At 36.1% G+C, this 26,723-nt stretch overlaps 3 protein-coding genes across 3 annotated transcripts; all 3 read left to right on the top strand.

Annotated features, from left to right (window-relative positions):
* The first annotated feature begins 6,674 nt into the window (after window positions 1–6,674).
* Window positions 6,675–8,139, top strand: LOC132064546 (glyoxylase I 4-like). The gene is made up of 3 exons (XM_059457555.1): window positions 6,675–7,041; window positions 7,137–7,477; window positions 7,899–8,139. Exons 1-3 carry the CDS (start codon window positions 6,800–6,802, stop codon window positions 7,988–7,990), a joined length of 675 nt encoding a protein of 224 aa, XP_059313538.1. The 5' UTR covers window positions 6,675–6,799; the 3' UTR covers window positions 7,991–8,139.
* A 768-nt stretch (window positions 8,140–8,907) lies between these two features.
* Window positions 8,908–13,128, top strand: LOC132064545 (probable sodium/metabolite cotransporter BASS1, chloroplastic). The gene is made up of 7 exons (XM_059457554.1): window positions 8,908–9,486; window positions 10,629–10,769; window positions 11,590–11,745; window positions 11,827–11,948; window positions 12,057–12,218; window positions 12,306–12,366; window positions 12,870–13,128. The coding sequence occupies exons 1-7, from the start codon at window positions 9,085–9,087 to the stop codon at window positions 13,059–13,061; spliced, it is 1,236 nt and encodes a 411-aa protein (XP_059313537.1). The 5' UTR covers window positions 8,908–9,084; the 3' UTR covers window positions 13,062–13,128.
* A 5,213-nt stretch (window positions 13,129–18,341) lies between these two features.
* On the top strand, window positions 18,342–20,020 carry LOC132062742 (protein TIFY 3B-like). Its single transcript, XM_059455250.1, has 5 exons — window positions 18,342–18,638; window positions 18,743–18,851; window positions 18,987–19,116; window positions 19,483–19,540; window positions 19,655–20,020. The coding sequence occupies exons 1-5, from the start codon at window positions 18,469–18,471 to the stop codon at window positions 19,785–19,787; spliced, it is 600 nt and encodes a 199-aa protein (XP_059311233.1). The 5' UTR covers window positions 18,342–18,468; the 3' UTR covers window positions 19,788–20,020.
* The last annotated feature ends 6,703 nt before the right edge of the window (window positions 20,021–26,723 follow it).

Below are 26,723 nucleotides of genomic sequence, written 5' to 3'. Positions count from 1 at the left end.
CATACACAAACCATATCAGTCTCGCTTTCCGCATCTTGTCTTCCACCTAGGCCACTCCCACCTTGTCTCGGATAGCCTCATTCCTAATCATGTCCCTCCTAGTGTGCCCACATATCCATCTCAACATTCTCATCTCGGCAACTTTCATCTTTTGAACGTGAGAGATCTTAATTGGCCAACACTCCGCCCCATACAACATAATCGGTCTAACCACCCCTTTGTAGAACTTGCCCTTAAGTTGTAGTGGCACCTTCTTATCACATAGTACTCCGGAAGCGAGCCTCCAATTCATCCACCCTACCCCAATACGATGTGGACACATCGTCAATCTGCCCGTTGCCTTGAATAATAGACGCAAGATACTTAAAACTACTTTTCTTCTGGATGGCCGGGGTACCAAGCCTCACTCCATGCCAACCTCATGAGGCGCTTCACTGAACTTGCACTCCAAGCACTATGTCTTGGTCCTACCCATCTTGAACCCCTTAGACTCCAGAGTTTGTCTCCAACCCTCCAACTTAGCGTTAACTCCGCAACAAGTCCCGTTGATCAGTACTATGTCATCCGCGAAAAGCATACACCATGGCACCTCACCTTGAATTTGTCGTGCCAATCCATCCATAACCAAGGCAAATAAGAACGGACTACGAGCTGATCATTGATGCAACCCCATCACAACTAGGAAGTGCTCTGAGTCTCCTCCTACTGTCCTTACCCTAGTTTTGGCTCCCTCATATATGTCCTTGATCACCCTAACGTACGCCGCAGGTACACTTTTAGCCTCTAAGTATCTCCATAGGACCTCCCTTGGAGCTTTGTCGCAAGCCTTTTCTAGGTCGATGAATACCATGTATAAGACCCTCTTTATCTCCCTATACTACTCCACCAGTCTCCTTACAAGATGGATGGCTTCTATGGTTGAGCGTCCCGACATAAATCCGAACTGGTTCTCTGAAATAGATACGCCTCTCGTCACCCTCATCTCCACCACTCTTTCCCACACATTCATAGTATAGCTTAGCAGCTTGATGCCTCTACAGTTGTTGCAACTCTGGATATCCCCCTTGTTCTTGTATAAAGGGATCATTACACTCGACCTCCATTCTTTGGGCATCATTGCCGTCTTAAAGATGACATTAATCAACCTAGTCAGCCACTCCAAACCTGTTGAGCCCGCACTCTTCCAAAATTTCCCAGGAATCTCGCCAGGTCCAGTCGCTTTTCTCCTGCGCATCCTACAAACAACACCCTTAACCTCCTCAACCTTAACACTTCTACAATATCCAAAATCGTGACGCCTCTTGGAATGTTCCCAATCTCCCAACATAATGTCTCTGTCCCCTTCTTCGTTCAAGAGTTTGTGAAAGTATGACTGTCATCTCTGTCTAATGAGAGCTTCCTCTACCAATACTTTGCCATGCTAGTCCTTGATGTATTTCACTTGATCCACATCACGTGCCCTCCTTTCTCTCGCCTTGGCTAGCCTGAACAATTTCTTATCCATGCCTTTGTCCTCTAGTTCAGCATAAAGGCGTTCAAAAGCTATCGTTTTTGCCGTCGAAAATGCCAACTTCGCCTTCTTCCGCGCCAACTTATTAAGTTCCCTATTCGTCCACTTTTCCACCTCATACTTGCTTTCTATCAACTTTGCATACACCACCTTCTTTGCTTCCACCTTCCCTTGAACTTATCCATTCCACCACCAGTGCCCTCGATGCACACCACGACTACCTGTCGAGACCCTCCAGCACCTCCCTACACTATAAGAAAGTATAGAAATGGCAACAAAAAATTTAATATTTGGCAATAACTTGGTTTTTTTCTTGGCAAATGAAATTTTTTGTTGCCAAAAAATTTAATTTTGTTACCATAGTATTGATTATTGTTGCAAAAAGTATTTTTGGCAATAAAAAAAATTATTGCACGTTGTTGCAATAACAGCCGTTGGGAAAAGTCTATGCAACAACAAAAAAAGTTGTTGCCAAAAGTACTTTTCACAACAATAATCAATCTACGGCAACAAAAATAATTTTGTTGCCAAATATATTTTTTCCTGTAGTGCTGGTTACTACCCTAATGCAACTAGTCGTCCTATCCCACATACTGATCGCATCCCCACTACTCTCCTACGCCCACATAGCCGTCAGTTTTTCTTCCATCTCCAGGTCACTAGCCATGGTCAACCCCCCCTCCCCCCATGTGATCCGGCCGGTCATCCACGACCCTATTCTTCTTCTTCTTCTTCTTCTTCTTCTTCTTTTTCTTCTTCTTCTTCTTCTTCTTCTTCTTCTTCTTCTTCTTCTTCTTCATCATCATCATCTTGATCTCTAAATCCATCACCAAGAGTTTATGTCGGGTTGTAAGGTTATCGCTCGGAATGACCTTACAGTCTTTGCACAAACCTAAAAGCATCCTTCCTAAGGAGTAAAAAGTCTATCTGAGTCTTAGCTACCAAACTATGGAAGGTTACCAAGTGCTCCTCCTTCTTTGGGAAACTCGAATTGGCTATCACCAACTCAAAAGCTCTTGCGAAATCCAAAAGTGAGACTTCTCCTCTATTCCTGTCCCCGAAGCCAAAACCTCTATGAACATCATCATAACCCCTCGAAATAGGCCCGATGTGCCCATTGAAATTACCTCCCACTAATAGCTTCTCAGTAGGCGTTATATCTCCCACTAACTCATCTAAATCCTCCCAAAAGCGCCTTCTCCTCCTCGCCTAGCCCGCTTGTGGAGCATACGCGCTAATAATGTTCAAAGTGAGCCCCCTAACGACCACCTTAATCAATATCATTCCATCAGTGGCCCTCCTAACCTCTACCACCTGATCTTTTAACTCACTATCTACTAAAATGCCTACCCTATTCCTATACTTCGACCTACCAGAGAACCAAAGCTTATACCCATCTACCTCCTTAGCTTTAGGACCTAACCATTTGGTCTCTTAGACACAAGCTATATTAATCTTCCTTTTCTTAAGAATCTTAACTAGCTCTATGGACTTTCCCGTTAACGTCCCAAAGTTCCAAGACCTTACTCTCAGCCTAAACGCTCCTTTAACCCATTTATCCTCCCTAACCCTCGCCCCCGTCCCCGAACGAGACCATGACCATAGTATACCATCAATAACTAAAGTCACGAAAGCAACTATGAATTAATAAATTATTCAAAGGTCTAAAGCAGGAAGAGATCAAAGTGAAAGCACAAGCTATCAAGAATCTAGAGGCATGTAAAACCACTACACCCGGATTACTATAATTAAAGACAAGAGCAATAAATGCAAGAACGTAAAGTCACGAATCAATACAGCAAAGCAGCAAAATATAACTACAAGTGTATGGAAAAAGCATGGATACAAGCAACCGGAGGTACCAACTCCAGTTGAACGAACCTATTCGCCCCCGAAAAACACTCTTCAGAGCCGGAGTTACCGTTCACTATCGAGGTACTGTTCACTGCCGGAGTAATATTCACAGAGACCTGAAAGGAAAAAGAGAAGAGAAGAGGAGGAAAAGGAAAGAAAAAAAGGAGAGAGAAAGAGAAGTGAGGACTGGCCGAAAAATAATGCCAAAAAAAGTCACCGGCGTCGAAGTAGCGGTGTTCTGGCCACAGGTCGGAGCGCCAGAAGCAGAGAAAGAAAGGGGGAAAAGAGAAGTAGCGAAGAAGAAGAAGAAGAAGAAAAAGAGAACAGAGAAGAAAAGTAGATCAAGCCAGAAAAGTTGCCGGCATTACCTGGTCGCCGGTCGGATGAGTTACCGTCGGGGGTGGGGTACAGCGGTGTAAGACTCTTTATTACAAAATATATAGATAGTTTTCCTTATATACAAAACATAACGATATTTTACGAAACATGACACATTTTCATATATTTTTCTTTTTTTTATTTTTTTCGCATTTTTTATATATATATATATATATATATATATATATATATATATATATATATATATATATATATATATATATATATATATATATATATGCTCAAAAGGCTTAAAAAATTACCTCAATTTTTGTGTATAACAAATTTGTATAAAAAATGTATGAAATGTGTATGTGTGAGAAAAAATTTTAATATAGTTTTCAAACAAAAAATGTGAGCAAAAAATTTAAGCCTTGAATATTGTATGAAAGTTGTATTAATTTTTCACAAACCTAATATGAACTTTATATACAAAAAATGTGAATGAAATTCTAAGCCTTGAGCGAGATATACACCTTTCATACCATTGTCATACATAAAATTTTGAGCGTAATGCTTAAGCCTTGATCGAGATATGCACATTTCATACGTTTTTCATACACAAATTTGATCAAGCTTTTTAAGCCTTGAGCAAGATATACATATTTCATACACAAAAATTTGAGCGATTATTTTAAGTCTTGAATGTTGTATCAAAGTTGTATACACTGTTGTCCTAGTTGTATTAATTTTACAGAAATCTAACATGAACTTTATACATGAAAATGTGAGCTACATTCTAAGCCTTGAGCGAGATACAAATTTCATATCGTTTTCATACACACAATTTTGAGCGGATTTTTTAAGCCTTGAACGAGATATACACATTTCATACTTTTTCATACCGTTTTCATACACTAAATTTTGAGCGAACTTTTTAAGTCTTGAGGGAGATATACACATTTCATATATAAATTTTTGAGCGGAAAACATAATATTTTTTTTTTAAAAAAAACATAATTTAAAAAAATTAATTTTTTTTTTTTAAAATTATGTTTTGAATAGGATTTGTAATGTTATGTTTTGTAAATAGAAAACTATCGTCTCGTTTCGTAAATATTTCTCCTTAATATATATATACGTACTTTCCTTTGTTATATTTTGTGGTCCATTTATACTTTTTGTATTAGCAGTGTGCCTCATTATCCTTGTCACTGACAAACTCCAGCAGGAAATAAGAGATTTCACACGTCCAAATTTTTTGATTAAAAAAAGCTGAAATTTACTCACTAAATGTAACTTGGGTTTAGAATTACCCTCAAGTTGAAACTTCATAATTAGGAGCAAGAGCAAAAACGAGACTCTTTTTTTCTAACTGCAAGAGTAATATTAGATCAAAAGTCTAATGAAAAATAATATTATCCAACATAGAATAGTACCGTGAGCAAATTTGACCCTTTCCTCGTTAATCTATTTTGGTTTTATGATTTTGTTGTCTTAAGTTACACTTCACGCTGTGACCTTAACTTATTACCAATTGTGTACGGTGTAACAATGCTTTCTAATAAGTGTCAATATAATAGCGAGACTTTAATTCAGACTTCTCTGTCTATTTTTTAGTACCATTTTAAAATGTGACACCTATCTCTCTCTTTCTATTTTTCTTTTTTTTTTCTTTTCCTTTTTTTCGTTTATCTTTTGTTCCGCAACAAAGTACGCTTTGGTATCATGTGACATGGAGTACTATACAACTTATAGTCACACGTTGACCCTCAAACCACGGTAGATCACTCCTTTAAAAGATTACAAAAAGAGAAGTTATGCACAATCAACAAATAAAAAATTGAAAGATTCCTAAGTGATGAAACCGAGTAAGAATGGGGAGAAAGAAAATAAAGAGCAAGTGAAACCGAGTGATTATAGGACTGACGCGTCATACAAAATTGAATAGTCAAAATACGTATCAGTCTTGAATCTTGAGTCCCTGTGCTTTGAGAATGAATTTCTCACAAAAAGAATAAGAAAAACGTGCTAAGTATTAATTGCAGGTAAAGTTGTGTTCAGTGTCAGAGAACATCAAAACATACTCTGCGGATTAGAAAAAAAATTAGTACTTCATTATTGCAAATCAATTAATTCACCTTTAGCTTTCACAAGTAAAAGTGAAAATACAAGTCAATTATTACTTATTATTAAGTATTATTCATTAGTAAACATTAGTGCTATAAAGATATAGTGTATCGGTGCCTAACTTGATAAGAAGTTGATACATAAAGTCAGAAACAAACATATTTCACACATATCAAAAGTATTTATATATATTATACAATTTTTCGTTATTAAACATATAAAATCATTTCTCTAGAGCATATTATTACGGATAAAATATATAGTTAAATATTTTTTTAAATAGAGAAAGATATCTTTCACTGATCGAGCTTCTCCTGCACGCCAACCGAGGGACGAACTGATAACAGTTCCTTCAAAGGCCTTCCCTGATCATCGAACAACCATCAACAATTGGTATGGACAAGGGGAATCTAAATGTTTAATTAAAATAAAGCAATGCAATGATTCTTACAGATGTTCACACAATTAATATGATTTTTGCTCAGTGCTTTGAATATCAAATTTATTTAGTTTGATGAAGATATGTATGTATGAGCATAAAACAAGAAATGAGTATGCATATAGCAGTCAATTTCAACTGATTTGAAACTGAAGGTAGTTGTTGTTATTGTTGTTTTGAATGTTAATGTCAAAAAAATTCAAGGTAACCAAGTGAGGGTAAGCAGAATAAAAAGAGGAGAGTGTAATATAGAATTATTTTTAAGTGAGATTAAGGAAGGGGATGGGCTTATATTTGGTCGTAGCTGATAAGGGTAATTAAGTGCCCGCACCTAATCCAACACACCGTGGTCCCCTATACAAGTGAAAGAACACACAAAACCAAACACCCTTCTGCTTATATATATTGGCGCACCCCTATGTAAAGTTCCACACAAAACTAAAGGAGTATTCATTCATTAATTTCTATCTACCTGTTCCAACATTAGCTCTACACTTAAGAGTGTGAAAGGGAGGAATATAATTCTTAAGGGTAAATAAGAAGGAAGAATGGGAAAAGAGATAGTGAGAGCTGAATCAGGTGATGAGTCAACCTTCAAATGGTCATCAAATTCATCATCAACTACATCTTCCTCATGGTTTGAACAAGAAGACACTAGGATGCCTTTGTTGGCATTGAACCATGTTTCCTACGTTTGCAAGTCTGTTCCAAAAAGTGTCAAATTCTATGTGGAAGTTCTTGGCTTTGGTCTCATTCAGAGGCCTTCTTCTTTCGAATTTGAAGGAGCTTGGTATGTTTATTAATTTGCCATTCTCCATGTGTATTCATGGTAAGTTGAGTACTTACGAAAATATATAATTAATTTTCTTTTTTATATTTGTACAGGTTGTTCAATCACGGAATTGGAATACATTTGTTAGGAAAAAAAGATGCACCATCAAAGCATGGGAAAATAAACCCAAAAGACAATCACATTTCATTCCAATGCTCAGATATGAACCTTATTATACATAGATTGGATGAGATGAAGATTGAGTATGTTACAGCTACTGTGAAGGATGGTGGAATCACAGTGGATCAACTATTCTTCCATGACCCAGATGGCAACATGATTGAGATATGCAATTGCCAAAATATACCAATTCTTCCAATTTCCTCTTGCCCTCTCAGGAAGCTCTCCAATCTTCCAACGTTTAACCAAAAAACAATGCCTAATTCCTTTTACGGTAGGCATGGCTCTTCCTTCAGTATTCTCCTAGAGATTTGACTTATATTCGGTGATAGTATAATTAATAAGACTTTTGCATTATCATTACATAGTAAAATGTTATATATATAAATATATAATTATATTGTCTTTTTAATAACCTAATTGTGTAAAAATATAATATTAGTGTAGAGAAACTAAATCTTTTACGTACTCATCTTCTAAATCTAGTTTAAAAAAAGAGACAAATTTCTCTTTTACCCAAAAATGGTTATTTATAAATCATATTTTCCTCTAAAAGTCGTGAATCTGGTTTTGAAATATTAAATAAATAAATCAATACTTGATGTACGTAGATCAAAACTTCATGGAAAATTATATTAGACGTTAACCTTGTATTTTAGTAACATTATTCTAATTTTGCATGTTTGAAAATGCAGGGAATGGAACCAGTAAGAAGAATTGCTTAGGAGAAATGGAATATCAAATGATGGAGAGCTTAGCCATGAATATGATGGACATTTCATTTTGAATATTTATGTATATCTTGTATGAGACTAGTCTTTAACTTTTTACCTAATTATCAATTAAAGAAACACAGAAATTTCATTTGCTTATATAATAGAGGTTCATTCTACTGTTGCCACTTCATAGATTAATAAAACCATTTTTCAGAGGCTATTTTTCCAAATCATATTGTACATACAATTTAAATAATAAAGTATTTAATAGAGTACTAGTATGATCGAAAAGAACTAGAGTAGAACTGATAGAAAATAAACAAAATTTATAGTCGACTCCGACTATTTACAGGAAATTGACAAACTCGGAGTTACTTGACAATTTTTTGATTCCCAAATTTAGCTGTTTACACAAATGGTGGACAAAATTCCACTTATGGTCATCTAAGTAAAAATATATCACATGAAAGTTATTATTTTCCTGTCACATTAAAATTATCTAATTAAAGCCTAGGTAACTGACATATAATCTGATCTTATAATATATATTTTGATCGAAAAGATGTGGGTCTCCTAATCATGTAACAAACTTAATAAAATAAGTTAAATACAATAACACATTTTAACACTCAATTTAAACGACTCATGTTTACCTCAGATCAGATGATATAAATAACATAACAATCTATTAAAGAGATGCTCCTTCCATTTCATTTACGTGAAAAGGTTCTAAGTTCCAGGATTAAAAGATTGCAGTTTTTTTTTTAATGTTAATTTTAGCATAAAATCTTTAAATTTTTAAAACAGAATTTACATATTATAAAACTACACAAAAAACATTATAAGTATGCCTATATTGTAATTCAAAAGATTTAAAATTATAATAAAGGAACAATTTAATTTTCAAATAGCGTCACATGAAATGTAACATAATCTACGGTATCAGGTTTTCTTAACTTCGGAAAAGATACTGTAACCAGTTAAACTGCTTTCCTAAAAAGTAGCCGTTGGACCCACGGATGGACTATGTTTTTTACCTACTCAATCAATCAAGAATGAAGAATTATTGTATCAAAGTACAGTGATCAAACTCACTCATATCTATTGATTCAAAGGTCAACTTCCAAAATTCAATAAATCTTGAAACTTTTGTTCCAATTCAGCTATGGCAATATCTCTTTGCTTCTCTTCCCTCATTTCAAACACAAAACAATATCCAAGAATCCCTCTTTATAAAACCATCAAGCCCATTTTTACTTTGACAAGGCCAAAAATTTCTAACCCAAATTTTCAGAGCATTAGATGTGTTTCTGAAAATGCTCAGAATCTTGATGTGGTTCCAGCAAAATCCAGATGGGAAAATTGGCTGTCAATTGCAGCAAGTCTTTATCCTGTTTATGTTACTGTTGGTGGGGTTGTTGCCTGTTTAAAGCCATCCACTTTTTCATGGTTTGTCAAGGCTAGTCCTACTTCATATAGTTTGGCTCTTTGGTTTATAATGCTTGCCATGGGTCTTACTTTGGAGATCAAGGAGTTGCTCAATTTGTTATTGCAAAGGCCTCTTTCTGTGAGTACACTCTATTTTAATTTCTTACTGCAAATTTTATTGCCCACGTGGTTGAATTTTTTTGAAGACTTTGACTTGTTTTTGCTTTCTTTTGGGTCTTGATTGAGATAGTCCAAGTGAATTTTGGGAATTCTGACAATCTTGATTGAACCCTTACTCTGTGAGACACTTTTTGATTGATGCCACATTTTACTTGTCATGGATTTTTCTTAATGAGCTGTAAGTAATTTTATCCAATATTTGCTATGACTTATGAGCCCTAGGCCAGTTAGACATTTTACTATATTCCAGTAGAAAATGTAGAACTTCTAGCGCTAGAGAAACTAAAGTTTTAATAAATTTGGTCTGAGACGCGCATAACTGGAGCGACATGGATAGGGGTGATAGCGGGAGTCATCTTGCTTGGCATTGAGACGTAGTATTATTGTTCATGAGCTGCAAATATAATAGAATCTAACTCGCGGAGAATTCTGTTGTCTTCTTTCTCAATGCTTCATGGGCCAGGCCATTATATGTACTTAAAGTAGCTAATTGCTGACAGATTGGTTTTTCCTCTAATCTCTTAAAAAGAGTTTTCACCTAATCTTTGGGGAAAAAATTCACCTAATCTTCCATAACCATTTGATTAGCTCCACTAAACATTCAATTAACAGGACGAGCTCGCATGTGACTTAATGACTACGAATATGATTGCCTTTTTCCCTCATCTTGAATAACTGTCATGTTTATATATTTGCCTGTATGGGTGATTGTTGGCAAAGTCAAAGTACCAATTCGGAACATATTACTACAAATATATGGCAATCGTACCTTGCAACATTCAACTTACGCTTTCAAAGAAAGGTATGAAGACATCTACAGAAAGAAGTATAGGCATATCCACTTGGTCTCCCGTTTGGATTCAAATATATGGCATTCACACCTTCTAACATTCAATTTAAGCTTTCATAGAAAGAAATGTAGACATGTGCACTTGGTCCAGCATTTGGTTTTAGGACATGGTGACCTATTGATTTCTGGATTTGTTGTAAAGAGAAACAAGTACTTTAATTCTGTTACTTCAAGCTTTAAGCGGACTATATATATGCATATAGGGAAAAATTGTATAAGCTGAAACTCTTTGGTTTACCTCATCTTTCTAGATTCTGTTTGGTTGTGCGGCTCAGTATACAATTATGCCAGTCTTGGGACTGATTCTCAGCAAATTTTTGGGTCTCTCTCCTTCAAATTCAGTTGGTCTGATATTGCTTGCTTGTTGCCCTGGAGGTACAGCATCCAACGTGGTAAGGTGACTTTCTTCTATATCATATTCTCCTTTACAGAGCTAATATATCAGGTTGTCCAAATGGAAATATTTAGATTGTAGATGTTCAATCTCTGCATATACACAAAATTTCAGTAATGACGTAGTGTCTGATATAATTACTAAGACTATTTCAAGTTGCATTGCTGATTATGCTCTATAATTGTATGTTGCCTCTCTATTTCACTCTAGGAAATCAAAGATTTAGTTTGAACTCTTGATGCTCTGGTAGTATGAAAATTGTATTGGCACTAATAGGAAATCCTTGAACAAAGACGGTAACAACCACGAGGCTAGAAGATGTACTTACGTATACATTTTAGAGTGCCATGTCATAAGATATGCTGTTTCAAGGAGCGGCCGAGCAAATAGTTGTCCACGTATGTTGGAACTTGGAAGCAATCCCTTTAAAAACTCTTGTCCTCCTTTTCATCAATGAGGATTGCAATTAATTTAGTTGAATTATACAATTATTGTGCTTTACAGAAAGGTTTCAGTTGTTACGTTCACCCAAGGCCTTTAGCAGCATCCAAAGATGGTTAAGTCTTTTGTATCCTTCCCTTCCGACTAGATGTCCAACTTCTGATACAATATTTCCTGTCTGCCAACTTTCTTTCTTGTGATTGGAACAAAACCTTTAATGAACCCATTTATTAAGCTTCATGGAAAGGATGTCTGCTATTTGTTGAATTGCACTCTCCTGTACTCGGATGCTAGCTTCTTGATATTATGAATATTTACGGGCTTATATTATAAAGCTCACTGCAAAATTTGCTTTATGCTTTCTAATTGTACTACAGGTGACCTTAATTGCTCAAGGAGATGTTCCGCTATCAATAGTGATGACAGCATGCACCACTATTGGTGCAGTGCTTCTCACTCCCTCCTTGACAAAAATTCTAGCAGGAACTTATGTTTCTGTGGATGCTATTAAGCTTTCCATCAGCACGCTCCAGGTTATGTTACTGACTTTACTCATCAGATTATCTCTATATATGCTTACTGATTAATATTTTTTTTCATTGCTGTTTTTTTAGGTTGTGGTTGCTCCAATCCTCCTAGGTTCTTATATGCAGCACAAATTTCCGAAAGCAGTGAAAATTGTTACACCTTTTGCTCCCCTTCTAGCTGTCTTAGCTACATCTCTTGTAGCTGCCAGGTATAGTTGTTGATTCTAAATGATGTCCGGCGTGTTGATTGTTTCCTCAACTGTCATTTTCTGCTTCATTCCTTCTCACTCTGTCTTTTATTGTTTTCATCTGCTCAGTATATTCTCTGAAAATGTTGGTCGTCTGAGATCTTCGGTGGTTGGCATATCACTCTCTTCTGATTTGCCTGTACTCACTCGTGCTCAGAATTTGCTAACTAGTGAATTTGGGCTCGTTGCGGTGTCTGTTGCATCGCTTCATTTTGCTGGTTTCTTTGTTGGGTAAGATTGTCCTTATTCCTCTTTTACAATCTACTGTCCTGATTTAGCGTCCAATCTGATTATGTCATCTCATGAGATCTTTATCAGGTATCTTTCTGCTGCTTTGGTTGGGTTCAGTGAACCTCAAAGACGGGCTATATCTATCGAGGTAAATTCTTGATGGGCTTAAGACTCCCACGCTTACAATTTCGGTAAATTCTAGCCGTGCATGGAAAAGATCACATTGGTAACAAGTTCCTATTTTGTTCTTAGTAGCCCGAAACTTTTTAGCTAGTTCTCTGTTTGATCACTTCTCAATGACAACACATTTCTCATGGATGAAACCAATATGTTCCCGGATATGTTTTCCACCTTTGTAATTCTAATCTCTAAAGTTAAGAAGTTATTGTTGCAAAAACATTTTACTCAATGGAATGGAAGATTGTCCCTCCACAACCTTGTACAATTTCAACTAAATTCAGGAAAAGTGGTTTAGATAATTATGATTCTCTGTACAACAAATCTTATGACACGTATTTCATCTTGAACCAATTGATACTGCCAGCCAAATGGAGCCTTAAACAGAAAAGAAGCTTGTCGCTCTCTGTCCACTTCTTCCCATTGATATATGCAGCCATTCAACATGTTAAAGTTTCTGTACTTTCCTTGCAGGTGGGCATGCAAAATTCTGCCTTGGGAGTGGTTTTAGCGACCTCCCATTTCTCCTCCTCACCAGCAGTTGCATTACCTGCTGCAACTTCAGCGATCATTATGAACATAATGGGTAGTTGTTTAGGTTTCTTTTGGAGATGTACTAACCCTCCTCAACCAAAGATTAGTCTTGAAGTGACTGATAAATTATGAATATTCATGGTGAACCATAGTGTTCTGTTTCTTCATATTTGTACAACTATCATATATTTTTTGTTTTTGTCATTCTCTGATTTCACTCTTAATGAGGCCCTACCAAGGTTGACAACTATCACTTCCATGCTGGATAAGTGTTTGGTAAGTCATCTAACTAAGGTATGCAAATTATATCTGACAAGCTTAATTCAATAAACAAGAATCTGTAGTAAGACAAAGAAGACGTATCCAAATGAATGCATTTCTAAGCTCTGGGTCACCAAGGAGCAGTAAATGAGATTGATTTTCCTGAAAGTTTTTAGTACACTACAACATATTAGACCTTTAACCACGCAAAAAAACATTGTCTGGACTATCAGAAAATGTGGCCTTTGATCTGAGGCAATGCTTATCCCGGGGTGGCCTAGACAAGCATACCTTTTACCCAAAGGCAGCTTCCAATAAGCAGCAACCAAGCTTAGCAGGACTGTTTCATGGCAATTGTTCGACAAATTGGACAATATGGTGTCTTTATCAACCATGAATCAATGCATTTGACATGGAAACTGTGGTTGCAATTCGTCAGCAATCTGCAGTTTTCTCCTGACTTGAATCTTTCTAAACACACAGCACATTCCAAGGAATCCTCTTGTATATCTCTGTCTCTCTCTTCAACCTTGTACAGGAAACAGGGAAGTTTCTTCAAGTCTTCATTAGACATTCTTGTTCCTCCATTGCTGCTACTTTGAACAACCACATCATTTTCAGCAGGCCGCCTCATATAGGACCTCCCTACTATGCAGAAATGTATTGCCACTAGAAGAATTATTCCCAAAGACAAGAAGATTATAGAGACTATAATGCCCGTTATGCACCAAAAACTTCTGCTCTTCTTGGCAATCCTTGTTGTTCAGAATACGCAAAAACAGAGAAGTTTTTGTAAGGAACTATGAAACATGCTTTATCAAAAAGAAACTATGAAACCTGTTTTAAGTTGCCAACTTGAATGACAAAAATGGGAATTGACTTCTTGTTATACATGGTCTTCCTGATTTGTAGTTTTCTACCTGTTTTTTCCTCTATAATGGAAGTAGACATGCATTTGTTTCTGGTACATACTTTGCTACCGGCAATAAGATCTGAAGGTTAATGATAGAGTATATTTTATGAAAGAATAAAATTATTGTAAATTTAAAACTAATTTGTCAAGCTTAAGCACAAGATATACAGCTTAGCAATGTTTTCTTTATGTTTATAGAGACAGGTTATGCTTACAATGTGGTTGCAAGATTTTACTTAAACACCAGCATAGTTTTTTTAATAAACTTTTTTTAATTAAACTTTCTTCTTTTTTGCAATTAATGGAGTTAAGATAAACCAGATTTTGTGGATTATGAAGAAACTTGTAAACCAATCTCTTCAAAAGATTGCATGACTCAGGCACACACTCTCTCTCATTAAATTGTAATTTTTTTTTTATTATTTTTTTTTTTTCCTCTCATTAAGGATTCAATGCAAGAGCCAACTACAAAACCCCACTTGGATATCACATTTCCAGTTCACCACAACTAAGATGCTTTCAAAAATTCAATAACATGGAATAAAATTTAGCAGCTTGCTTCTTTAATCTTATGCAAGTCTTAGTTATTTTATATACAAGTAAATTTGGTATGATAGGAACTAAAAAAGGAAGAAGAGAGAAACAAATTTGTGCTAATTCAGCACAAAAGGAGAAAAGAATTATTATCCAAAAATTGGAAGCACCATGTTCTGTCCACTGATAAAGGTTCCGCCAACCAGCTAATATTGCAAGCCAGTACCCAAGAAATCTTGGATGGAACTTACCCATTTGCTACCTATACGACATTTAAGATTTGGAGTAACTGGATCTAGATTGATTTCAGTTTAATAACATTGGCACTTATGCCTCTATTTTGTGTCAAGTCTTTAATTGTTGTCCCTCATAACAAACAACTTTTTGAAAGAATATAAGTTTATATTTTGTAAAATTTTCACAAACAGCTACCTTTTAGCTCCTTCTAACAACCTATAACTACATGTTCTACATTTACAATTCGTAGCTGGAGGACCTATATTTAGCTAGTAGACGCGTCGACTTAAATATAGGATAAATATAACGGAAATACACACGCTGAGAAAACTGAAAGTACTATATTTATGGAAACAAAATATATTCCAATTTAAATTAAAATCAGTTTTTAATGTTCCCTGATTCACGCAAATATCCTCCCATTCCATATCTGATCTCATATCTCATTCAAACAGCTAACAAATTCAAAAAAAAAAAAAAAAGAATTCAAAAAATACATTCATATTTTTAACCAAAAAAAAAAAAAGTTCAAAAACTAGTTCATCAAAAAACTTTGAAAAATAACAATATCAAACCAGTGAACAGAGCTCGTTTTAAACGACGAATATATATTTGAATTCATCTGTTGAAATATCGAATTCAAGTTGAGTTCCTAATTGAGGTAACAACGTTTTCACTGCAACTTTTTTATTTTTTTGATTTTTCTGAAATTTTGAAAAATATATCTGAAATATAGTCAACAGAAACCAGAATAAGTAATATTGAACATAATAATTAAAATACAATTAAAATATAGCCAAAATATAGTCATAATTGAGTTCATAATTGAGGTAACAACGTTTTCACTGCAACTTTTTTTTTTTTTTTTTATGAAATTTTTCTAAATATAGTCAAAATATATGAAAAATATATCTGAAATATAGTCAACAGAAACCAGAATAAGTAATATTGAACATAATAATCAAAATAAAATTAAAATATAGCCAAAATATATAGGAAAAACAACTATTAAAATATCAATCCAAAACATTAGGAATTGAAAATTCGGGAAGTAACGAAGAAAAAAAAAACGAAAATATAGGTTAAATACATGGTGAAACGTAAAAATCAGTATAGAATCTTACCTTTTTTGGGAATTAGATTTGAATTATGAGTGAAATTAATGAGTAGTTAATTAGAGATAAACAAGGAAGTTGACCTATTGTAAAACTGATTTGAAATTGGAGGAAATTAAGAGACATTGGGCATAATGGCGTGTATTTAGGGGGATAGGAGAGAGGGACTTTTTTTTTTTTTGCTTAAATTTAGGGGTGTGGGAAGTTATCAGATGAGTGGTAAAAAAGTGATAGCTATAGGAAGTAAATATGTTATATTTTAGCTACTAAATATAATTATTGTAAAGTTTAGTTATGTTCTATAAATAGGTAATAATGTAAGCTATGCCAAGTCAATTTTACTTATATTTTTGCATCATAAATTGCTCCCCGCTTAGGCATAAGTTCGATTATTAAAGGGAAATCTACGTGGCATAACTAACTATAGTACATATTTATATTTAGTAGCTATAGTTTAGATTAATTACATCTTATAGCTAAGAGTAGTATGATAAATACAATTAATAGCTACATATATATTTAAAGTAGAATACTCTCTTATTATTATTATTTATAATTTTTGTTAATCTTACTGCTTCTGCTCCTTCTGCTCTCAGCCGCCGGAGCTCCGGCGAACGAGCTCCGGTCATCTTCTCCGGCGAGCGTCCTCCGGGGACAGCTTCTCTCTCTTCTCCCTCACTGACGTATAATAAAATCAGTTGTATTCAGATCCGAACACGTGGACATCTGGTCAGGTAACACATCCTTACACCGTCTCATTTTTCCATCTCCATAAGGCATATCCGCAACTCCGCAATATCCTAAACTCACCATTTTTAACGTCAAATCTCGGCTTTGTGAGTGGATTAGATGCTTTACTTAGTTGTAATAATGAGCCGAGAATAATGAGTATTAGGAATAGTTTTATTGACTTGGAAGAATTCTTCATCAAGCTTGTTTGTCCACGCCATCCGAGAAGAAGGGAATGGTAATTGCCCTTCAAGTGGCCTGTGGGTTTAGGGAAATCCGACCAGTGTATCTATGTTTTATGTATTCAAATTTTAGTGTATGACTTGCTGCCTTCACTAAAAAAAAATTGTATGCAACAAGTTGAATACAATATTTTTTGTATTTATGTTGTTTGAATACCACTGATTTTTAAATACAATAAAGTGAATACAATGTAAAAGTAGCTATAGATGAATACAACTGAGTTGAATACATTTGACATGAATACAGCTGAGTTGAATACATATGACTTGAATACAGTGAAAAGAATTTTTGAAATTTTTTTATTCGCTGTATTCATGAATACAGCTAAGCCGTTTTATGAATACAGCGAGCCATTTTTTGAATACAGCGGGGAAACTGTAGCTACGCAATGTAAATATTGAAACTGTAGCTATGGCAAATTTTAAACCCCCAAAGTGTAGTCATTTATGTAAAATTCCCATTATTAAAGGGCAAATTAAAGACCAGCCCATTTGAACTTTGAAGGAAATCTTTTATTTGCGCGGACTGTCCTTCGTTTGGGGTGATCTTTAATTTTTGACCTTCAAATTGGTGGTCTTTAATTTTTTTCCCTTCGTCTACTACCCCGAGGTAGTAAAAAAAAAAAAAAAATCTCAAGGGAGAATTTTACCTTCAGGCCAAAATTCTGTCTTAAAGCAGAGTTTTGCCTTATGTCTTAAGGCATAGTTTTTTGCCTTGCGGATTTTTTTAAAAATTTTGACTTACCGAGGGTTCGAATCCAAAATTAAGAAATTTTTAGCGAAGGGCAAAAATTAAAGGTCACTAATTTGAGGGACAAAATTAAAGACCACCCCAGCGAAGGACAATCCTGCAAATTGCGTGAAGGAAATTCGTACAATTTCTTCTTTAATAATGGTCTAACGGACTGGACCACCATTCAACTATGGTCTATAAACCCAATTGATTTAGATATTTGTTGGCCACCGAAGTTGGGCTTAGCCCGTTATCCACCTCCAAAGGATTGAATTAGAAGAGGAAGCTTTTGATTAAGTCGTGAAAGGTATATTTTTGTCTTTAAGTGAAACGTATCTCCTGGGGCCAAATCGTAACATTTTTTCTAATCAGAATATGTCCAAGAACTATAATAAATACTTAATTAAATTTTATTATACTATATTACACCTGCCAGCCTTCCAATTATCTCACGAGGGGTTCTTGTGTTAAACGTTTTCGATTTCGAATTCATCGACATGCCTGCAGTGCACACCGATATTGGCCATTTGGGACGTTACTTCCAATTTTTTTCTCCAACCCCACATCTATTATTTTAATTTTACACCATTTAATTAACTAATTCTATCCATGCTAAAAAATTTTTTGATATTACGCACAGCTAAATGAGGTCTTTATCTTATTCATTCTTATTTTTGTCTTAGTATACAAGTTATATACTGACCCCAGTTCCAAAAGAAGATTGAAAGAGATCTTCAAATTCTCAGAAGGAAAATTGATCATGAGAGCAACTTAAATGATTGTTTCATCAACAATGAATGATTCTGCAGATCAATTGTCTCAATTAGCTCTGGATTTGTTCAGCAAGTATGTACCGAAAAAGATACAAAAAGGTATTATAGGCAACACTATTGGTGGTCAAAGACGGATGTCTAATCTAGAGTCGGCTATTTTACCACAACTTGGGTAAGTGAACATACTTGGTTGATATTTATCAAAGCTAATTATCAGATCTAGCTACTAATTGTGTTTGCACTTTAATTCCTTTGGTATTTCTCAAATATATATAGGCATGATATGCGGCCTCCAGATTCACAAAGAGAGAAATCTAAATCAGAACAGTTCACTATATTCTACGCTGGGACTGTGCATGTTTATGACAATATTCCTGTTGAAAAGGTACACACAAATATAAGATATATCCCAAAAGAAGCATGTTTTTCTGAGTTTTCTTTTGACAATCAAGTTATTTCTTATATCGGCACACTTGGAATTTGCCATGGGATATTAATAAAGTGTGAATTTTCCCTATAGGCAGAGTTTGTTATGAATCTGGCACGTGAAAGTTCACACTTATCTGGTTCTACTAATGCAAAATATCCCCCAAAGGAAATTAAAACAACTCAGAAATCCCAAGTTCCATCAGCCTGTAAATTTCAAGCAGGTGATCATTCAGATAATAACCCTGACATCAGATATATGTTTTAGCTTCTTTTTTTTTTTTTTTTTTTTTTTTTTTTTTTTTAGCTTTACGCATTAACTATCTGAATACATGTGTTTGACTAATTTAAATTCACGATGTTAGGCCTACTAAAGGAGAAATACTCCATTGGCATGACTCGAACCTGGTAAAAATGTTATAAATAATGCTTGAACTTTTTGCAGTTAGCATGACTGATTAAAGTTAGGAATTCTTTTAAGTGTTTACACAAGTAAAGCTTTGTCAATGCTGAATCTTAAAAATCCAGGCTTTTCTTTTTATTTGGTTGATTAATTCAATTTTTGTTGGATTCTGTTGTTTCTACTTTAGACCTGCCAATTGCAAGAAGAAAATCCCTGAAAAGATTCTTCGAGAAACGCCGTAAGAGGTGAATTAATTTCTAGCTTTGAAATGCTTAATTAATTAGTTCTCTTGATTAATATTAATATGAATGAAACATCCAATGCTACTATGTTTTAATTAATATAGTTCATTATTTCAGGATTATAAGTAAACACCCTTATGCCTCTCTTGCTCGTACTCAGCATGAACATGAATGTGATGATCAGAGTGGAAATGATAATTTGAAGGAAAAAGAAAGGTTGCTCCCTCTATGTGAAGCAAAGAAGGGCTAGGTTTTAATTTATTGATGTCCAAAAGGAAAATCTTTTATTTCTGGCATTGGACATTTCAACATGCTCCAAGAACTTTGTTAGTCAAAATATATAATCAAGGAACTGTCCAGTTCAGATTAGTGTACCACTGTGTGAAGTATTTTTTCAGCAAATTTTGCAGTGGTTTAATTTATCTTTTCCACTGAAATTGTAAATAGAAATTTACTACTAAATAGCATATTATTTGCACAAAACTGTTCCTAATAAGTGAAACTCATTACCTGGCAGACAACTTGTTCTATAACAGATGAAATTTCACTAATAGTGTGAAAATTCTTTGCACTTTCAATAGTAATTTGGTTCATGAAGTCGCTTGGGAGTCGATGTTCCCACGTTGAACTGTAAATGATGTTGCACACTCTTCCAGACATATGATATTTTGCATTAGTAGAACCAGATAAGTGTGAAAATGTATAAAGGGGTGATTGACCTATATATATAATAAGAAAAGTATTTACAAAATATAACGAAACTTTTCTGTTTACAAACATAGCAATAGATTTCTTACGAAATATATATGGAATTTTATCTCAAGTTTTTTTTTTTTTTTTTTTGTCGTTCAAGCTTAAAAAATCGCTCAACATTTTGTGTAAGAAATGTGTATATATCGCTCAAAGCTTAAAAAGTTCGCTCAGAATTTTTGTGTATGAAAAATGTACGGAATGTGCGTATTTGGTTCAAGGCCTAACAATTTCGCTCAACAAATTATGAACGAAAAATGTATGAAATGTGTATATCTTGCTCAAGGCTTAAAAATTTGGCTCAAAATTTGTGTATGAAAACTATATTAAAACTTTCGCTCACATATGCACATTTCATACATTTTTTATACACAAAAATTCAATTGAATTTTTCATGCCTTGGGTGAATTTTTTTTTTAAAAAGAAAAATTTAAATATGAAAAATGAAGATCCGTTATATTTTGTAAATTTTTTTTGGTAAATAAGACTTTTATTAACCAAAATCAAGTATGTACAGATCTCACATGTTTTAATCCAGGCACATGGACAAAGTCCCAAGGTCCTGGTCCAATATTATCTCATCAGTCTATGACCGCCACAAATCTCTATATGGGGTAGTAGTCCAGTTGAGCCATTCTGTGTGCTAACCGTGGTTGCACGCTTCCTCGAACCATCACCTCTTGCACTATCATCCTAATTAATACCTCTGGTGTCCTTTCCTTTTGTTGAAAAACTCGGTTGTTTCTTTCTTGCCATAGGATGTAGACACTACCCGCAGCCACCATTCTACATACTTGGGATTGAACAGCTTTTCCATTTACCTGTGCGCACATCCATAGCACTTCATTTGTCCAGTCCATTGCCTTTCGTTGGTACCCTTGCCACATCAGTAGCTTCTCCCAGACTGCTGCAGAGTAAGCACATTGAAAAAACAGGTGGTCTATCGTCTCCGATTCAGTTCCACATAGCGGGCAAGCAACCTGATTTGTTATGCCCCATTTCTTTAGTCTATCTCGGGTGTATAGCCTTCTATTGAGTGCTAGGTAGAGGATGAATATCCACTTTGGGGAGCCTTGATTGTTGCAAATTAACCTTCTCCAACACACTTTCTGGTGGCATCCTCTAAGCTTGAGGTATATTTGCTTAATGGAGAAGGTGGGAGCAGCCATAAATTCTTCATTGTCAATTCCTGCTACCTCCAAAGTCCTTGTTGCTTTAAAAATCTTTTTCAACAGCCATGAGGCCTGTTGTGGAAAAATGTTCCACACACTTTGATTCTTGATATAGTATGCATGTACCCATTTTACCCATAGTTTGTCAGCCTTTCTACACAAATTCCAGAGTAGCTTACAAACAGCAGCCTTATTCCAGGTCTGTGCGTGTAGTATATAGAGTCCACCCGCTGCTTTGGGTAAGCATAATTGCTCCCATGCTATCAAAGCCTTCTTTGAGGCGGTATCTCCGTCCGGAGGAATGTTCGCGTATATTGTTTCCACTGCTTTTAAAACCTTTTTTGGGAGGATGAAAATTTGGGCCCAGAAGGTTTGTATGGCAAAAAGGACAGTTTTTATAAGCTGCAATCTGCCAGCATATGTTAGCAGTTTTGAGGTCCAGTGAGTGACTCTTCCCATCATCTTATCGATCAAGGGCATACATTGCATAACAGATAGCCTTTTAGTGCTTAGGGGCACCCCCAAATATCTAAAAGGAAGACTGCCTGTACTAAACTGTAGTTTATCCAGGACAACTTTCTGAGTTATTATGTCTACCCCTCCAAAATATATTGAACTTTTGCTAGTGTTTGCTATTAGTCCTGATGCTGCTGAAAACTTTTGGAAACACTCATACACTTTATAGATGGACAATTCATCACCCCTACAAAACAGTAGTAGATCATCTGCAAACCCAAGTTGGACAATATTCATTTTTGCACACTTGGGGTGGTGGTTAAAATCAAGATCAGTACCCAGAGGCTTCAATACTCTATTTAGATACTCCATACATAGCACAAAAAGGAAAGGGGACAAAGGATCCCCTTGCCTTAACCCTTTTTTAGCAGGGAAGGCCTGCGATAGCTTCCCATTAATCACAATAGCATAGGTGACAGTAGAAACACATACCATAATCCATTTGACAAATTGATCAGGGAAGTTCAGGCTGATGAGAATTTGCTCTAGAAAGGGCCATTCCACAGAGTCGTATGCTTTTTGCATGTCGATCTTTAGCATACACCTTGGGGAGATGTTCTTCCTACCATACCCTTTGACCAATTCATGGCTTAGTATAATATTGTCACTGATTAGCCGCCCAGGAACAAATGCAGTCTGATTATTTTCCACCAGTTTTTCCATGACACACTGTAATCTTCTAGTGAGAATCTTCGAGATAAGCTTGTATATGACAGTACAACAAGAGATTGGCCTATATTCGTTAACTGACACTGGGTTCTTGACTTTTGGAATTAGTGTGACACTTGTGCAATTTATTTCAGTAGGTAGGACATGGTTTTGGAAAAATAATAAAACCGCAGCAGTGATGTCCTTACCAGTGATCTCCCAAGATTTTTTGAAAAAATAAGCATTGAAACCGTCATGTCCAGGTGCTTTCCCGTCGTCAATGTCACTTAATGCGTGCGAAACCTCATCAGCAGTTATAGGGCTTATAAGTTTCATTTGATCTGCTCTATCCAGGACATTTCCCATTTTCATAACTCCTGGGTCGATTGCTGGCAAAGAGTTTGCTTTCGACCCCAGCAAACTACCATAAAAAGCACATATTTCCTTTTCTATTTCCTGATCAGTGTGCACCCACCTGCCAGTATCAGTTCTTAGACAATTTATCTTATTTGTTGCCATTCTGCCTTTCATGCTTGCAAAAAAGAAACTTGAGTTTGAGTCTCCCAACTTCAGCCACTGAACTCTGGACTTTTGTCTCCAGATACTCTCCTCAATGTTTGTCCATTTCTCAAATTCAGCTCTCGCTTGCTTCTCCGCAGGCACTAGGTGCTGGTGTTGTCCATCAGAGATAAGCAGCTGAATATTAGTGAGCTTTTTCCTTACAGCATCTATTTTCTCTTCTATCCCTTGAAATTCTTTTTTCCTCAGCATTTTTAAACCACTCTTGACGTGCATAAGTTTGCTCCAGACTTGCTTTAACGTGGGTTGATAAAGGTTTCTGGTCCAGCAGACTCTTACAGCCTCTTTGAAGCCTTTATGATCAGCCATGTAGTTGTAGAACTTGAAAGGTTTATGATGAACCATTCTTTGCTCAAATATGGACAGGCTAAGAGGGGAATGATCCGAAAACAGAGGTTCCATGGCACTCACATTAGTTTGATGTAGCTGTAACATCCAAGTCGAGTTTACCAGAGCCCTATCGATTTTGCTAGAGACAGTGCCATTGGTCCATGTGAATTCACACCCTACAGTTTTCAGTTCATTTAGTCCTGTATTTTGAATAAAATTCCTGAAATCTCTAACTTCACTTTCTTGTACTTCTGAACCATTCACCCTGTCATCAGCCTCAGTTATGGCATTGAAATCTCCCATGAGAACCCAGGGGGTTTGGACACCAGCATGTATCTTTTCTAATTCCACCCATAATGCTTTCCTTGTAGCAGTAGTGTGAAATCCATATATTGCTGTAAAGAAGAACTGAATGGTTCCAACAGTTACCAAGCTATGTATGAATTGGTCTTGAGATTGAATTATTGTTACTGAGACTCTAGCAGGGAACCACAACAGCCAGATTCTGCCTTGGTCATTGCTATTATAATTAGCAGCCCATGTCCACCCAGGAAAAACTTTCTTCACTATTTTTGTTGCATATTTTCTATGAACTCTATGCTCAACTATTGCTATTATATATACATTATTTTCCCTAACAAACTTTACCATCTCCCTTTGCTTATAAAGCTTATTAAAACCCCTCACATTCCATGTAACCAGCCTCATTGAGAAATATTGGGGGGTTTTGGTTCCAAGTCTACCTCGGCAGTACTTGTTTGGACGCTATCAATCTGCAGAACAGGTCCAACATTGCTCGGCTCTGTGCTGGTTCTTGCTTCACTCGCACCCTTCTTTGTAGCCACTGCATTGGTACTCGCTAGAAACATATGGCCCCTAGCAGTGATTCTTTGCTGGAATTCAGGCCAGTCAACACCATTTGGTGGGGGTGTAACACTAACTATCTGACCAGCCACCATTCCTTATTCATTCTTTGATTTCCATTCCTGCTTATTCTTTTGGCCTTGAGCTTTTTGACCCGCTTCTTTTTGTTTTGATGCTTGTCCTGCTTCTTTGTTTTTTGGCACAGGGCCAATTTCTTTGGCGTGAGTAGTCTCCTTTATTTCCCGTGGCTCCTTCGTTGCAGGCCTTTGTTGTGGTGGTGTTAACCTACCTCTGGAGCAGTCGTGACCTAACTGGCAGCATGTACCACAATACAATGGTTTCCAATCGTATGAGACAACTTGGTCGAACACCTTTCCATTTGGGTCCTGAACCTTAACCTTGCCCGGCAGTGGTCTTGTAATGTCCATTTCAACCAACACTCTCGCATAGGAGATCCTTGCAACAGCAGTGGTGCATTCATCAGCATACAAAGGATTCCCTAAACCACTACTAATCCTGCTTAGTGTTTCCATTTCCCAACAATTTAGTGGTAGATTGGGATATTTCACCCACAAAGGAATTGTCTTAAGAACCTCTGCAGCAACATCAAAATTAGCAGACCATGCTTTAATTATAATCGGTTTGTTGTTCAACATTTGAGGCCCTGAATATAGAATCTCGTTTTTATCATCCACACTCCCAAATCGCAACACAAAATACCCATCATTATGGTAGAAAATTTGGGGTTTAGCCACATACTCCCAATTGTGTTCAACAAACCTAGCTATGCTAGCAATAGTGGGGGAGGCACCCACCACATATAGAATAACGGCAGTCTTCCATTTCTCACTACCTACATCCACCGCTCCTTGTTCGAGTATAACAATTTTCTCCCCGTCACGGATTATAGGCGCAATAAATGTGAGGCTCATCCCTTTCTCCGCCATTTTATTTGTTTGGAAAAGTGTGTTCCATGGACGGTCACCTGGGACTTGGTTCACCACCTTGCTTGTCTTATCTCTATCAGTTTGCTGGTATGCTTCCCCCGGAGTTGGATTTGGGTTTCCTTGAACCCTTACGACTGACCCAGAGCTAGCACCACCCATTTCAGCATTTGCCCCTACTGGATTACCCAAGGTTTTGACCGGCGTTTTTTCCCCCGTTCCAGCTGGTCTTTGTGTGTCTGTGCCATTTCCGGTACCGGGCGGTATCTTGGCGGCATACTCTTTGGTGCTTCCCTCCACTTGCAGCAACGTTTTAGTGCCGTTCCCTTTCTCGATCTGCTTCTTCACATTCGCATCTGCGTTATTCATGGCTGTAGCCTCCTTCCTTGGCCTCCCTCTGGCCATTTGGCCAGTAGGCGCACGATAGCAGCACCCTAATCGTACACCAGTGACCGGTGAGGAGGAGCACGTTTTTTAGTAAGGACTTATTCCATATTTTGTAAATTTGTTATTATGTTTTATAAATATGTAAAAAGTATCATTATGTTTTGTAATAAAGAGTCTTAAGTAAGTAGCCTATGTTATTTTTTCAAAAGTAATTAATCCTCTAGTAGAAACAAAAAAAAAAAACATTTGGGAAATCTATATTTGTTCATACCAAGTCCAGTCAGGCCCATAATATCTGATCCACAAAATCAAGCAACTTTAAGACTTTTGAGTCCATTTTCTTTATAATCCGTCTATCCTGTCCACACACAATCAAGCAACTTCAGACTTAAAAGTTCATTTTCCGTTTTTCCTTATGATCCGTCAGTCCAGATCATTGGATTTGGATCCATTTTGTCATCTTAATTTGAGTTCTTGCGACAAGTAGTTTCTAAGCTTAGATGGTTTTAGATCTTCCCTCATGAAATCCAAAAGCATATGTTCCTATACTGGATCTGGGAGTGTTTAATTATTGGGAAAAGGGTCAAATATACTCCTCTACTTTGTTTTATTAGTTAAATATACCCTCCGTTAGTAAAAGTTAATAAAAATACCCCTAGCGTCTCCAAACTTCACACTTATGCCCCTATTTGGATGGAAATCCCAAATTCTCTCAAATTATCCAATTTTAAAAAAATTATCCACTTTTTTTATTGACCCGCCACGCTCGACCCGCCTATCGTCATCATCAAGCTCTAGCTTCATCTTCTCCTATGGAGAAAAAAAGAAAAAAGCAAGAACACACCCAAATGATAAAATTTCAAAACTCACTTCAAATTTTATCATTAAATCCAACTCCAAATCTTGATGCAGCCTTTTTTTTTAATCAACAAAATTTTGCTTACCCATGTGTTGTTCTAGATGTTTTCACAAGTTCTCCTGGATCTTTAGTCACCA

This window comes from Lycium ferocissimum, chromosome 7, assembly GCF_029784015.1.
Source record: "Lycium ferocissimum isolate CSIRO_LF1 chromosome 7, AGI_CSIRO_Lferr_CH_V1, whole genome shotgun sequence".
NCBI lineage: Eukaryota > Viridiplantae > Streptophyta > Magnoliopsida > Solanales > Solanaceae > Lycium > Lycium ferocissimum.
The sequence above is the reverse complement of the archived record's forward strand: the minus strand, read 5'-3'. Positions and strand labels throughout refer to the sequence as shown.